The sequence below is a fragment of the Lontra canadensis genome, unplaced genomic scaffold (genome assembly GCF_010015895.1).
Source record: "Lontra canadensis isolate GAN:19392208 unplaced genomic scaffold, GSC_riverotter_1.0 scaffold52, whole genome shotgun sequence".
Lineage (NCBI taxonomy): Eukaryota > Metazoa > Chordata > Mammalia > Carnivora > Mustelidae > Lontra > Lontra canadensis.
In genome coordinates this window covers 10,427,141-10,442,516 of record NW_022631046.1, presented here as the reverse complement: position 1 = coordinate 10,442,516, position 15,376 = coordinate 10,427,141, and the positions used below count along the sequence as shown (strand labels likewise).

Sequence of the window (15,376 nt, the reverse complement as noted above, 5' to 3'; positions counted from 1 at the left end):
CAGCTGATGTTAAAAAGAAATTGAACAATGTGGAACTCAAAGAACTAGAATGCTTCCGTACAGAGTTATTTTAGAATAAGGCAATGCGTTCTACTAATCCCTTCCACTGTTTACGTTTCTACTTTAGGTTATCGCACATGAAATATCTCATAGCTGGACAGGAAATCTAGTGACCAACAAAACTTGGGACCACTTTTGGTGAGATTTTTAAATTATTGTTACTGTTTCTTTATCTGTTCTTCTTATTAATTTCCTTCCCTGCCTCCCGCCGCTCCAAATTGGTTTTGCGGAAATAGCTTGTTTTTCTTTGTCGTCATCTCTTAGGTAGACAGTTAAAAAAATTCCACAATGCTTGTCAGTGTTAGGAGGAGTAAGAGTATTCGGCTCATGCTTCTTACTTAGTGCTGGTAGCATCACATTTTAATACGTGGGAACAGAAAACGAGAACTGTGGCAGGATTTTCCCCGCTGCCGTCCGGGTGGCTGCATTTCCCAGTGCTCTGAGCGGAATCTGCTTAGACAGTAGTGTCCATGCTTTACAATGTTTTACTCTGTAGCAAAGCCAAAAAGAAAATACCTTGTTGATTAAATTTCTTGTTCCTTTCAGCTGTGTCACTGTTTTTATTTTATTTACAAAAAAAAAAAAAAAAAACTTTTTAGGTTAAACGAAGGACATACTGTGTATTTAGAACGCCACATTTGTGGACGACTGTTTGGAGAAAAGTTCAGACATTTTCACGCGCTGGGAGGATGGGGAGAACTACAGAATTCGGTAAGTGAGTCATGCTTCGAAAAGCATTTCTCCAAAGTTGTACAGGCATTTGAAAGTTTAGTTTGTAAACTAGCTTTCCTAAGTAGCAACAAGAAAGCCAGGTGTGGAAAATCAAGCAGATACTGGTATAATATTCTAGTTTTTAAGCTTTTATTTATTTGTTTGAGAGAGAGAGTGGCGGGGGTGGAGGGCCTACATCAGAGAGGAGGGGCAGAGGGAGAGAGAGAAACCCCAAGCAGACTTGGTGCTGAGCACAGAGTCCTACATGAGGCGCAGTTGGAGGACCCTGAGGTCATGACTTGAGCCAAAGCAAAAGAATTGGACGCTTAATCCACTGAGCCACCCAGGTGCCCTGGTATAATATGGTATTGATACATGCTAGTCATTATCTTGTATAATGTCATGTTCATGACCAGTAGGACCTCATTGGGTCTTTGCCATTAATACAGTTACTTAGTTTGAATTTTTCATTGTTCCCTCCCAAAGGCTGAATTTGCTGACCAGGCATTGAAACATTTTCCTAGTTTTTTATAAGAATAAAGCCTACTACTGAACAGGAAATACCACGGAACATGACACAAGTAGGCATTCCATTTAACAGACTTAGAGAAATTTGAGCTAACATACCCCACAACTTCTAGTCTTTCAGTGTAAGTTCCCCTAAAGTTATGCCTTTGAGCGAAGTCATACTTCCTTATTAGCTTGCTTGCGTGCTAATAACCAGTATCCATATTTGAACATTCATCTAATTTTGCGTCTTGCAGATAAAGACTTTTGGAGATACGCATCCTTACACCAAACTTGTGGTTGACCTGACGAATGTGGACCCCGATGTAGCATATTCTTCAGTGCCCTACGAGAAGGGCTTTGCTTTACTCTTTTACCTTGAACAACTTCTTGGGGGTCCAGGCAAGTAGTTGGCATTTTCTGATTTTTGTTTGTTTGTTTGTTTTTGAGGGCAATGTGAAGAATAAGGAAAATTTTTAACTGTTGTTTTTGTCTCATTTTATTCTTTTGTTTCATTTTGTGTGTAGCTGCTAAAGAAAACCTGTATCATTTTCTAATGTGACCTCTCTACTTTAAACCTTGAATAAGCTGAATGCAAAACTGTGTTGCATGACTTTAAAGAAAACTCATCAGTATTTATTTATTTATTTATTTTTAAAGAATTTATTTATTTATTTGACAGAGAGAGAGCACAAGTAAACAGAGCGGCAGGCAGAGGGAAAGAGAGAGAAGCAGGCTCTCCGCTGAGCAGAGAGCCCCATGCGGAGCTCGATCCCAGGACCCTGGAATCATGACCCGAGCCAAAGGCAGCCGCCCAACCAACTGAGCCTCCCAGGCGCCCCAGAAAACTCATCAATATTTTAAAAAATTAGGAAAATAGTATATGCTCCTTGAAAAAAATTCTGTAGTACAGAAGTTTCTAAGCATGACAAGTGAAGAGTCCCTCAGCCCCTTTCCAGTCCCCAGATGACCACTGTTAGCAGTTTGGTGTGCATGGTTCCCAGTCTTTTTCTAAGCATAAATGAACAAACAGACAAATAAATATATTTTAATTACAGAAAGTAGATCATTGGGGCGTGTGTGTGGCTTAGTGGGTTAAGTGTCTGCCTTTGGCTCAGGTCATGATCCCAGCATTCTAGGATCGAGCCCCACATTGGGCTCCCTGCTAGGTGGGGAGCCTGCTTCTCCTCCTCCCCACTAGCATTTACAGTCTTTAAGTAAAATCTTTAAAAAAATAAGAAAATGGATCACTTTATACACATAGACACATACATTTGTTCTACCTTTTTTTTTTTTTTAAATTCAGCGGTGTTCCACATACATCCTTCCATGTCAGAACATAGAAATCTACCTTATACCCTTTAATGTCACTGTAGCTGTCCATGATGTAGATGTGCTGAATACATGTAACTTTCCCCTACTGATGGGCGTTGGGCTCTTATCCTTTGTCCATGGACTTCGAAGACCCTCCCTCATCCACACGCATTCTGCCTGTCCCATCTCCTCCTCCTCTCAGGTCACACTAAGGCCATTACTTTTAGAATTTATGTTGTGGGTTCCTTCTCTGTTTCTTCATTGCATTGGCCTCTTGTCATTCAGATTTCTTTTCTCCCTTCCACCAAATTACATATATTTTTCAAGGCCTGGCTTAAGTCCTACGACCTGATTTGAACATTCTTTCACCCCCAAAGCCCTTGTTGGTTTCCCTATTCTCTGAAAGCTCTCTGTTCTCCCTGTCAAGAGTATCATACCAAGCACCCCCAAAATGTTCAATAGTTACCTTTCCATTAATCAACTTTTTTTTTTTTTTAAACTCTTAGAGGTTTTCCTAGGATTCCTAAAGGCTTATGTTGAAAATTTTTCCTACAAGAGCATAACCACTGATGACTGGAAGGATTTCCTGTATTCCCACTTTAAAGATAAGGTTGGTTTTAAAAAGCTTTCTTATTTTCTCTGCCCAGTAAACCTGTGTTTAATGGCTATTTGTTAGGCTGATTTGAATTCCTTCACAGTAGTACTGGTTTAGAATTTAAGATTCAGCCTTTCATGGTACTTTTTCCTATGTAAAATGTGATCTCAACAATATGAACTAACTTGAATATTTTGGAGAGATCTGCAATAGTAGGTTTCAGAAATTTAGTTCTTGTATATAATTAATTTTCCTGCTTTATTTAACAGAATAATGCTGATTAATATAAATTTATTTTAGGAAAGAGACTTAGAAGTTATCTTAACATGTTAGTGCAGGTAAATTATAGATTTGAGGACCTAAAAGTTTGTTTTAGATAGTCACATCTCCCCCACCCCACCCCCAATGGAAAAAGTTATTCCGTAGCAACCTTGGTGTTCTTTGTGTTCACAGGTTGATCTTCTCAATCAAGTTGACTGGAATGCGTGGCTCTACTCTCCTGGAATGCCTCCTGTAAAACCCAAGTCAGTCCTTCCCGTTAATGCTTTCCTTCTCACTCTCCAGAATTCTTGGGCTCCTCAAGATACTCGACAGGGTTTGATGACTTCTTAAGCTGTAACCAGTTACAGAGCAGACGTCGTAGGTGTTTGACCCTTAACCCTGAGGTCAAAAGAAACATTTCCATGAATTATAAATTCAGTTAATTCCAAGTCATGATGGAATGCCTCCTTTCAGCTGAAGGATGGTGATACAGAGAAGATATTTTCTTTTCTTTCAACACCTCTGAAGTAAGAAATACAACCTGTATAAGTGTAATGTCCATCATTACGGCAGTGTTCTAAGATGTCAGCCGCATTTCCAGAAGAGGCACATTAGGCTTAGTGAGGTAAAGGTCTTCTGCCGAAGTTTGCACAGTAAGTAGTTAGGGTTGAGATTCAAACCCTGGCAGTCTTTACCCCTCCTCTGTACTGCCTTTTATACCACCCTTGAATCAGAGACCTAAACTCTGAGCCTCACATATCATGTGAGGATGCAAACTACCACATGTTCCAGCTGGGACCATGTTGTCCCCTCCACCCCCCTCTGGCAGTACTCTTTGCCAGATCATTCCAATCTCAGCTCAAGAACCACTTCCTCATGGAAGTATTCCTTGACATCTCTGACCAAGTCCGGTTCCCATTTAGGGTTTCCTGGTGCTGTGTATGTATGGCCTCTTCATTGCTATTACCACATGGTAATTTTAATTTGTGTGATAAAGTCTTTCTCCTTCACGACACTGAAGCACCGTGAGAGCTGGGCTCCTACCTGGTTTTGCTCCCTGCTTTTCTTAGGATCTTGCCATAAGTAAGGGCTGCTTCCCTTCCCCGGGCTAATCCTTACCTAGTTCTTATGACAACGAGAAGGAAATTTCAGGACACCCAGAAAGAGATCAGCAGAGGTTTTGTATGGTTCTGTTGTTCCTTATGAAATCAGTGCTAAGGAATGTTCTAGTTGAAGGTGATTTACTGCCTGAGCAATTTACTGCCTCTGATCCCATTTGGTCTTGGAGACAAACAAAAGGCTTTCTCTGTAGTCCACAGCCCAACTACTTCATGAAGATTAACTGGCAGCTACTTCAAAGGAGGGCACTGCGTTAACTGGCTAATAATCTCCCCTAGGGCTCAAACTCTCTTTCAGAGGTGCAGAGGCAACTTCTAATCAAAACTCATTTCATTTAGGCCCACAGGGGCAGGTACCCCCACTGTTCTCTAATAGAAACATTTCACAGCAAGCAAGCATCATTTATGGACAAAGAGGGATGTTTTGCAAGAATTCTTGTACCTTATACAGTCTCTTCCACTGTTGTTGCAACACAGGGGATTTATTTTCTAAGTTAAGAACACACAGATTTTAGTGCCATTTGCTTTGCTTAATGGTCAGAGTTTGTTATTTTCACTTTCTTCTGAAAAGAGAGGAATAAAATCATCACATGATGACTCGGAGTCTCCCAAGGGTCTCTCATGACACCATCATTTCCCTGGTGTCTAGAGCAGGGCCTGCCGCATAGGCGCTCGCAGATTTGTTGGATGGTTACGAAGTCGGAAGATAGTTGGAACAACAGAATGTAATATCCATGAAAGCAAGGACTTTGTGTTGTCATGAGCCCCTAGAACTGTGCCTGGCACACAGCAAACCCTAAACGTGCCCACCTGGGTCCCAGCACCTTCAGCAGATGCTACTGAAGCATCTGACCGTCTTCGCTCTGGTGGTGAGGCTTTCTCTCTGGAGGATAATCAGGTGTTTCATTAATCTGGTAACCACTTGGATTTCCAAATTTTCCGATGACATCAGTATATTGAAGTCAGGTAGAAGATGTCCTGTTTCCAACAGTCAGGAGTTCCTGATTGGCCTTTCCTTTCCTGTTTCCTTTCCTTTCCTTTCTCTCTCACTCTCTCTTTCCTTCTGACTCCTTTCTCTTCTCTATTTATTTTTATTTATTTGAGAGAGAGAGAGTGAGGAAGAGAGAGCAAGCACATGAGCAGGGAGGAGGGGCAGAGGCAAAGGGAGAAGCAGACTCCCCGATGAGCAGGGAGCCCAATGCAGGGCTAGATCCAATGACCCTGGGATCATGACCTGAGCTGAAGGCAGACACTTAACTGACTAAGCCACCCAGGTGTCTCCTTGAGCTTTATTTAAGAACTTTGAGGGGCACCTGGGTGGCTTAGTCAGTTAAGTGTCTGCCTTCAGCTCAGGTCATGATCTCAGGGTCCTACGATCTAGCCCTGCTTTGAGCTCCCTGCACAGCGGGGAGTCTACTTCTGCCCTGCCCCCCTCCCAGGCAGTCTCTCTTGGACTCTCACTCTTTCTCTCAAATGAATGAATAAAGTCTTTTAAAAAAAAAACTTTGGAAAGTTAAGTATGTTCTGTAACTTTAACATTACATTTATGAAAAACCATGTAATTTTTATGAAGTTGAATCTCTGGTATTTTTTCACTTGCAGTTATGATATGACTCTCACAAATGCCTGCCTTGCCTTAAGTCAACGGTGGATGACTGTGAGTACTAACGTGTGATTTTGACCCCTTTTTGAATTGTACAAATATGTCTCTACTCAGGAAGGCAGTGGCGGGGATGGGAGCGGGTGGGTACTTGATTCACAAACTCAAGTATTTGGAAAAGTCACTCATAAGTCAAGTTTGTCTGAAGAGGTAGTATACCAGCCCTCAGTGTGTAAAGTTAAGTTTGCCCAGGGGAGCAAATAGATATTGGTGGTATTAGTTCTCATTTTCTTGCTTCTTTTCAAGTCTTAAAAAAGGTATGGAGAAATATTTGCCTGTTCTCTTGCTTCTTTTTCTCATGAGTCATTTGTAAGATACTGCTTCAAATAGCCCTTACCCATACAGGTGAATCTAAAATGATCTTAGGTGAGCGCTGGTGTCACCTGTGAGGGAAGAACAGGGGCACTTGGGTTCTATCTGCCGGTGTTAGTGTTGACCGCTATGGAACCTCCTAGAAAGAGCTGCTTTGTGCATTTCCTGAAATAGAACCCTTAGAAACCAGAGTGCAGATGTGCCCTGGGTAATGCTTTTGGGAAAAATAGCGGAAAGTGTAGGAATAATCCTTGTAGGGGAAGAAAAGGAATTTTCCACACACCCTCTGAGTTCTTAGTGGAGAACTCTGTAAGAAAAGGAAGATTAACAGGAGAAAAACAAAGATATCCGTGTGTCTACCTCATGTATTCATGGGAGGGGCCCACGGAAAAATGAGTAACTCAGAGGTGGCTCAGAATTCAGGATTAAATACCATTTCGGTAAGAAAAGAGAAGCCTGTCAGGCGAAAATAAAGGATTTTTAGGAAAGATAAATGGGCCCTTAGAAGAAGAGATAAGTATTGGGACAAAGTTTGTCTGGGTGTGGTGTCAGCTTTTTTTTTTTTGTTCCTGATAAGAGTCAATCTTGCCTGACTGATGAAACTCCCATGGGAGGGGATCTAGGACAATTGGGTTCCTTTTGGAAAATCTGTCTGTGTGCAGTTGGGAGAAAACCTCTCCTTGCCATTCCTGTTTTTCAAGAGCCTACACTAAAAGAATCGGTGTATTTGGGGCTGGCATATTCTGCTAGTCTTCATGCTGTTACTGCAACAAATTTAGATGTCGCCTTTCGACACTTATTCCTAAAGTTTAGAAATAAATAATGATACTGAACAGGAAGTGATGCGTAGCATGAAAAAGACACAGATGAAGTAACAAGAGGTCACCAGAAAGAGCCAATACTTGCACCTGGTTTGGGTGGGGGTGTTGGCGTGAAGTGCACTGAGGTTGGCTGCAGCGTGGAAGAGAGCTTTGTCTAGAAGAGGGTAGTTCAGCTAGGACTGAGCATGGTTTGGGCATGGAGGAGGTAGAGGAGGACATTCTGGGTGGGAGGGACACAGTTCGAACAGGTTTATTTTTTTTTTAAGCAGCAACGAAACATGGAGCCTAGGTGGAGAGGTGAGATAAAGAAAGAGGCATAGAAAGCTCTGGGTTTTGAGGGGAACTCTCTGACAGCCAGAAGAAGGAAGAAAAATCAGGAGTAAGGCCAATCAGAGTAAGTAAATGGAACCAGAAACCCCAGGGAAGAGATACTGTCCTTTAAAATAAAATATAAACATCTTTCTGAAGATTCTTACAACATCATAACAAAGTCAGGATATTACTAACTTTTTAGATCTAGGTCAGGATCTTTTCGAGTAGGGTAGAGAATATCTAGGCCGCTATCTCCACCCCCCACCCTAGGCAGGCTAGTCACACACGTCTGCATGTGCATGGTCAGTACCTGGCCGGGAGAGGTAGGCTTCCGGCGTTCAGTGTCATAACCACAGGGACCAGAGGTGTTAAGTGATGATTAGAGGAGGGATTTAATTACGTACGACAAATCATTTAGGAAAGCTTGATCCCTATGCAGGGTGAGAAATCTGGTAACACCTCTTGCCACAGATCATGGTTCGCTATTCTTCCTATGTCTTGAATTTCGTGTTTGATGTAGTTCACAGACGTGTCGTTGGGGAAAAAAGCGAAAGAGAAATCCAAGGGACACTGGGTCTTTTAACAACAATGTGTTGTGTTAGGACCTCAGTTTTCATTTGAAAAATGTATTCCAGCCCCCCGGTAGAACTGCTCCTGATCTCTGCTTAGAAACTCCTGTAGGCTCAGGGGTCAAGGTGGAGGACTGTAAATAGGGCAGTGTCAGTAGGAGTGGGCAGTGTCGGGGACAGACTGAGGGCTCGCTGTCATCTCCGGAGTCACTAGTGACTCGTTGCCTTGTGTGATTGCCCAGTTGGTTTTCTCATATTAAGTAAAAGCAAACAGAAAAAATGTACATCACCTGTTTGAAGGTGTAAAAATCAACTGTCAAACAAAAGCCTGTGTACCCACCGCCAACCTCAGTAGGTAGGTTGGAGCGCCCCCTCCCCACTTCATCCGCTCTCTGCCCACCTTCCCTTCCCAAGAGGGTAACCATTACCTTGAACTTGGGCTTATCAGTCTACTGCTTTTCATGTTTTTACCACTTATGATAGGTCTTTAATAGATAGTTTAAATTTGCACGTTTTTGAGCAGATAATGAGGTCTGTAAGTTTTGACACTAACGTATGGTTTCCCAGTGGGATAGAAAGGGGAGGAAGGTGTAAAATAATATTTCGTTACAAGGATATGTATTTATACATTAAATTTTCTGGAAGGATAAACAAGGAACTATTAATATTGGTTACTGAGGAAAGACGGAGCAAAAACAAAGGAATTTTTCATTCGGCCCTGTTTGATTTTTAAAACACTGCCTATATTTCTTTTCAACTTAAAAAAAAAAAAAACAAAAACCCTAGTTTGTGTAGAAAACAGTAGGGGGGGGTTCCCCAATAAGTTAAAAATAGAACAACCCTATGATCCAGTAATCACACTATTTAGTATTTACCCAAAAGTAACAAAAACACTAATTCAAAGGGATACATGCACCCCTATGTTTATAGCAGCATTATTTATAATAGCCAAACTATGGAAGCAACTCAAGTGTCCATCGACAGATGGATGGATAAGGAATATATACGATGGTATACATCTATAATGGACTATTATCAGCCATAAAAAAGAATGAAATCTCATTTGCAAGGCCATGAATGGAGCTAGAAAGTATTATGCTAAGCGAAATAAGTCAGATACTGTACGATCTCACTCCTATGTGGAGTACAAGAAACCAATGAGCAAAGGGAAAAAGTGAGAGAGACAACTGAAGAAACAGACTCTCAACTAGAGAGAGCAAACTGATGGCTGGGGGTGGCCAGGGGGATGGGTGAAACAGGTGATGGGGATTAAGGAGTGCACTTGTCCCATTGAGCACCGGGTGATAAATGGAAGTGTTGAATCACTATATTGTACACCTAAAACTCATATGACAGTATATATTAACTATATTAAATAATAAAAATAAAATAATAAATATAATTAACTATATTAAATAATAAAAGGAAACCTTAGTTTAAAAAAATTTAAAGCTGGTTTTAAAGAATTAAAAATACTTACTTTGGTAAGCTTTATTTAATATTTCTTAATCATATCCTCCAAGATTTTTGGCAGTGAGTCCTAAATAGAAAAGTACAGACCGACTTTTCTTTTTCTCAGATGATTTCCAAGATTACCTGGGAAAAGCAGAATGTGTGGGGATGGAGGGAAACCTCCGTTTGTGGTCCTACCAGTTCATTAGTGTGATATTTAAGAGAATGTGCAATTTGATCCTTTACCCAGATTTTTTAATTGGCCTATTAATTAGTTGATATGCTTTTGTAATGTTTTCTTTACTTTGAAAATCCATATATCTGGAATGGTACAAAGGATGTCAAAAGTTTCTTCCACTTTTACTAGTAATAGTCTAATTTCTCTTAAGTAATACAGATTTTAGGAATCATGTCAGCTCTTTAAGCTATAGTAACATCATCTCGAAACTATTAAAGTAGCTAAGGCTGAAATATATTTTTCACCACCTTAGGTGTCCTTGTATTTGTCTTTTTCTTAATCTTTAATGTCCAATAAGCCAATAAATATTATTAAATCACACATGAATGGAAATAACCAGGTAACATTTATTGTAGGCCAAAGAAGAGGATTTAAATTCATTCACCCCAGCAGACCTGAAGGATCTCTCTTCTCATCAGTTGAACGAATTTTTAGCACAGATGCTCCAGAGAGTAAGTACGAGTCCAAAACATGAGAAATTACAACGGGTGTAACAAAAGCACGGTATTTATGTCAAGCCCAGTTTGGGGGGGAAAAAAATGTTAACATGAAAACTAATGGAAAAAAATAACTTCTAAAACTCATTCATTTAAAGACACCGGTTGAATGCTTATTATGTTTAGTGTTTTTGAGAATATGAAAATATGCAAGAAAGAAATACACCATGTCCTCAAAAAGCTTATAATCTAGTAGGAAAGGTCACATGTACAAAATGTGGCAATAAAAGGAGGCATATTTTAGGTACCAGTTGAGAAAAGCTGAGTCAGTGAAGGAGAATTCCCTTCCTAGTGGCATTATCAAGGAAAGGTTTTGTGGGAGTGGGGCTTGCTTTGCCCAACATTAGCAGAGGTCTCAGGGAGTCACAAGCCTCAATGTTGTGGAAGTTAATGAAGATAATTCTAGAACGGCTAGTGGGATCAGATGTGATGAATCTTGAATGCTAAGCTAAGAATCTTGGGTTTTGTTTTAGTAGGTGGTAGAGTGGGAAATAGCTAACATTTTTAACAGGAAAGTCATTTGATGAGAGGGTGGGTTATCAAAGAGTCCGCCAGTAGATCAACATGAGGAACATGGGTGGAGAAATTCTTGGGGAGACTTGGAGAACACGTTGTGAGGGGGAAGCAGGGGGGGAGAAAAGGAGGGAATAGGCCAGATGAGCAGGGTTGAAGGGTGAAGGCATGTGATTTGTGACTGACTGGATTTGGCAGTTAACAGGAAGGAGTCCAAGCAGATTTTAAGGTTTCAAACCCAGGTAATTAAAAGAATACGAGAAATGGGAAGGAGAGGCTACATTTTGAGAGGGAGAAAGTGGCGGGGTCTTTACCGTCTTGGGCCTGAGGACCTTGAGAGCGGTAAAGAAGACTGGACAGACTTTCCTATGGAAGCAACACAAAAGGAAGAATAGGATTTAAGGCAAGAGGGGCTTTGCAAGAATCCATTTTTAGGGCATCAAGTCACCGAGGTTTCATAAAGCCTGCAGCACCTGACGGGATGTCTCCAGAAGAGGCGTGGCAAAAATTAGTGAAAGTTGGGGGTCTAGGAGGTGACCTCAACCGGTGGACCTACCAGGGTGGACTTGGAGTTTAGCTGAGGGCAAAGGATTTGGGAAGGGTCTAGGCCTCCCAGCAAAGATGCTTCCCCGAGTGTGGGGAGAGTTTCGTAGGATGGGTTGTGCTGAGAGAGGAGAGTCGCCACCGGCCCAGCAGCCCCTCAGCCTCCCTGCTTATCCAGACTGAGCTGCCCTTCTTTCCTCACCAGACTTGCTCTGCCTGTTAGCATGGGTTAAGATGGGTACGGGGGGGGCCTATGAACCCCCTGCCATTGTATACAGATGTTTGTGTTTGTACAGTAAATCTCTTTTTCCTGAAGAAAAGGTCCATACTACTCATCAGGTTTTCAAAGGGGTCTGTAATAGAAAAGTTTAAAAAGCTGTTTTGTAGGGATAGAGATCATGCAAAAGGGACTTCAGAGGAAATTTGCAAAGACAAAGCTAAGGGCAGTGGGGCGCCTGGGTGGTTCAGTGGGTTAAGCCTCTGCCTTCTGCTCAGGTCATGATCTCAGGGTCCTGGGATCGAGCCCCACATCGGGCTCTCTGTTCAGCAGGGAGCCTGCTTCCCCCCGACCGCAGCCATCCTCTCTGGCTACTTGTGATCTCTGTCAAAAAATTTTTAAAAATCTTAAAAAAAAAAAAAAAACTGAGGGCAATCAGTGAGAAAACAGTTAAGGGACTGTGGTTTAACATGGAGAGTGGAATAAATTTAAGATCTATAAGGTATAAGGAAGAACCTGAAAGACTCTGGAAAGGGTTAGAAAGTTAGTGTTCATATATGCTAAAACGTCTGAGGAGAGTAATTCTCATCTAATTCTCTGTGTATCTCACCAATTAAGTTATCCCTTTGCTCCCAGCAGAACGTCCTTATCCAGAATAAGTTTGCACAAAATTTATTGTAGTGTGCATTTGTTTCTTTTCTTTTTATCTGACTTCTTTCTATATTATAAAATATTTAGGGTTTTAATCCAGCTAAGAATTTCTCTCCAGCTCCTTTCTTCCAAGGAATCCTGTTGAAATGATACATCGTACTTCTTTATTTTGCTCTTAGGCGCCTCTTCCATTGGGGCACATAAAGCGAATGCAAGAGGTGTACAACTTGAATGCCATTAACAATTCTGAAATACGATTCAGGTACATCATTTTAACTTGTCTCTGTGGAAGAAAGCAGAAACTAGTTTAAAAGGTGGAGAAAGGGAAAGCAGTCTGAGACATACATGAGTTTGAAGAAATCCTTGTGAAATTTACTGCACTTGTATAAATAATGATAGTGGTCTTTGAGGAATAGTTGCGCTATCTGTAAGATGATAGTATTAATTTTTTTATTAGAATTTGTTGTAAGCTTCTCTTGCCTTATCAAAAAAAAAAAAAAAGAATTAGGAATCCCTAATTCTTAAATTAAATAGGTAATAGGCATTCTTCCACAACTAGCCAAGTGAACTCTGATATGGGAATAGTTAGAAATCTCTAATTTTGTTATGTGGTTAATCTTTCTTAATTCTAATTTGTAGTGTGAGTCTTAAACCTAAGTTTAATTCCTTCAGAAACTGTATATATAGATAAGGTACATGAGCACCGACATAATCTAAACCTTTTTAAAAACATATGGTCTCTTGCAAGAACAAACTCCTTTTCACTTCTCCAGTTACTGAATTATATATACGAGGACTTGAGATTCTCAGAATAAAGACATAATGTAAAGTGGTGTAAGCATAACTTGAATGGGATTATTCATCATTACAAAAGTAATCTTCAGATATGCCTGTATATCCTGCCCCTTCCTCCTCGTTTCCTACCCCACGCCCCCCCAAAATCCTCTCTCCAGATGGTTACGGCTCTGCATTCAATCGAAATGGGAGGAAGCAATTCCTTTGGCTCTCAAAATGGCGACTGAGCAAGGGCGAATGAAGTTTACACGGCCTCTATTCAAGTAAGAACCAGCTCAGACTGTGCTTTGAATTTAGATCAGGAACTGGGGGGATGACTACATGGGTGGCTCAGTGGGCTAGGCTTCTGTCTCTTGATTTCAGCTCAGGTCATGATCTCAGGGCCGTTAGATCCAGCCCCACAGAGGGCTCTGCGCTCAGCTCAGAGTCTGCTTAGGATTCTCTCTTTCTCCCTCTGCCCCTCCCCACCTTACGAAAAAAGGAATGGGGAAGAACAATCTCATATGCTTTTCCTGTTGCTAAAATGCTTTGTAAAACACTATCTAAAAATAATATTTTTAAATCTGTTAAAGATTATAGCTATAATTTTGGAATAGGAATTAACAGTTCTAAATATTTAAAATTTAAAGTAATTTCATTAGCTTTTTTAGAAACATCACCTATGGATTACCTATTATGGGCCAAATTGGTTTAGACACTGGTGAAAAAGAAAGAAATAGAAAACAATCTTAGGTCCCCAGAAAGATCTTTAAAAGCAAGTAGGAGATAATTGGTGGGTAGGCACAGACACAAAAGAGTCTGAAGTTATTTAAATGTTATAAGAAATGAGCCTTTGGTAAGGCCAAACCTTTGATTCAAATGCTGCAATGAGTTGGAAGAGTAAGTTGCTTGACGTATAAGGAAGCAATGCTTTGGTAGATGGGAAACAAGTTGTATCTTGGCTACAAGACAGAATTTAAGAATATCTTGGTGAAGTTATTTTGACTATGGATTTAGCAAGAATTCTGAGAAATACAGAACCATGATATATATAGTTATGATTAATCTTTTAATTTACTTCACAAGTATAATAAAGTTATACTTGCCAAATAAAACACTATTTGCCAAAATCAGTCATTATCCATCTTTCTTTCCCTGCCAGGGACCTTGCTGCCTTTGACAAAAGCCATCATCAGGCCGTGCGTACCTACCAAGAGCACAAAGCAAGTATGCACCCCGTGACCGCCATGCTGGTGGGGAAAGACTTAAAAGTGGATTAAGGACCTACCAACTGCTGATTTCAGATAGTTCTCTTTTTTAAACCTAATTCACGAAGAAATATACAAGTTCAGCTCATATGTAACTAAAAATGTTGTTTTTGTTCTGGCTTTTTATTGTTTTGTCAGTGATTTTCATAAATAAAGCTGAGCTACCTTCCCCCCCACACCCCCACAGGGGCCATGTTCTTTGTAAAGTGCATTTTAGCAAAGTTTAACCTTTTAATTCATAAATGTAGAATTTTTCATTACTTACATATTTATTTTTCCCAGCATGATCACAAGAGTGTCAGCATAGTATTTACCTGGTATTTTAAGTTCTTTAAGTTCTTTAATTTTAAGTTCTTTTAATTATTTAAGTTCTTTAATTTTAAATATTTTAAGTTCTGCCACATGCCAAAAATTCAACATGACAAGAGTTTTGCTTTTTTTTTTAAGTTTCAATATTCAAATTATTTAGAATTTACATACACTGACCCTGCAACTCATCTTCTAGTATTATTATTATTTTTTAAAGATTTTATTTATTTATTTGACAGACAGATCACAAATAGGTGGAGAGGCAGGCAGAGAGAGAGAGGAGGAAGCAGGCTTCTCACTGAGCAGACAGCCCGATGTGGGGCTTGATCCTGGGAGCCCGGGAGCATGACCCGCGCCGAAGGCAGAGGCTTTAACCCACTGAGCCACCCAGGCGCCCTGAGAGGTTTGCTTTTTAAACAAGATGAGCACTCAGTTGGATTTGCTCACCCAGGTACTCAGTGGGCATGGCCTAAGTGCACTGTCTAAAATGTATAAACTCGGGGCAACTGGGTGGCTCAGATGGTTAAGAGTCGCCTTGGGCTCAGGTCATGATCCCAGCATCCTGGGATGGAGCCCCACATCAGGCTCCTGGCTCAGCAGGGAGTCTGCTTCTCCCTCTCCCTCTCCCCCTGCTCATGCTATCACTCTGTCTAAAATAAATAAATAAAATCCTT

General features: G+C 40.7%; 1 protein-coding gene across 2 annotated transcripts in view; it reads left to right on the top strand.

Annotated features, from left to right (window-relative positions):
* The window catches only part of LTA4H (leukotriene A4 hydrolase), a 31,994-nt gene extending 17,423 nt beyond the window's left edge, over positions 1 to 14,571 (top strand). Inside the window, exons 10-19 of one of the 2 annotated variants that reach the window (XM_032874275.1) lie at positions 128 to 198; positions 660 to 771; positions 1,536 to 1,680; positions 3,099 to 3,202; positions 3,641 to 3,711; positions 6,169 to 6,223; positions 10,287 to 10,382; positions 12,531 to 12,613; positions 13,305 to 13,409; positions 14,288 to 14,571. In XM_032874275.1, the coding sequence (XP_032730166.1) occupies positions 128 to 198; positions 660 to 771; positions 1,536 to 1,680; positions 3,099 to 3,202; positions 3,641 to 3,711; positions 6,169 to 6,223; positions 10,287 to 10,382; positions 12,531 to 12,613; positions 13,305 to 13,409; positions 14,288 to 14,405 (960 nt within the window). In that variant the 3' untranslated portion in view covers positions 14,406 to 14,571. The remainder of the gene's footprint in view (positions 1 to 127; positions 199 to 659; positions 772 to 1,535; positions 1,681 to 3,098; positions 3,203 to 3,640; positions 3,712 to 6,168; positions 6,224 to 10,286; positions 10,383 to 12,530; positions 12,614 to 13,304; positions 13,410 to 14,287) is intronic. The other variant, XM_032874276.1, reaches the window with a different exon arrangement.
* Positions 14,572 to 15,376: the final 805 nt, after the last annotated feature.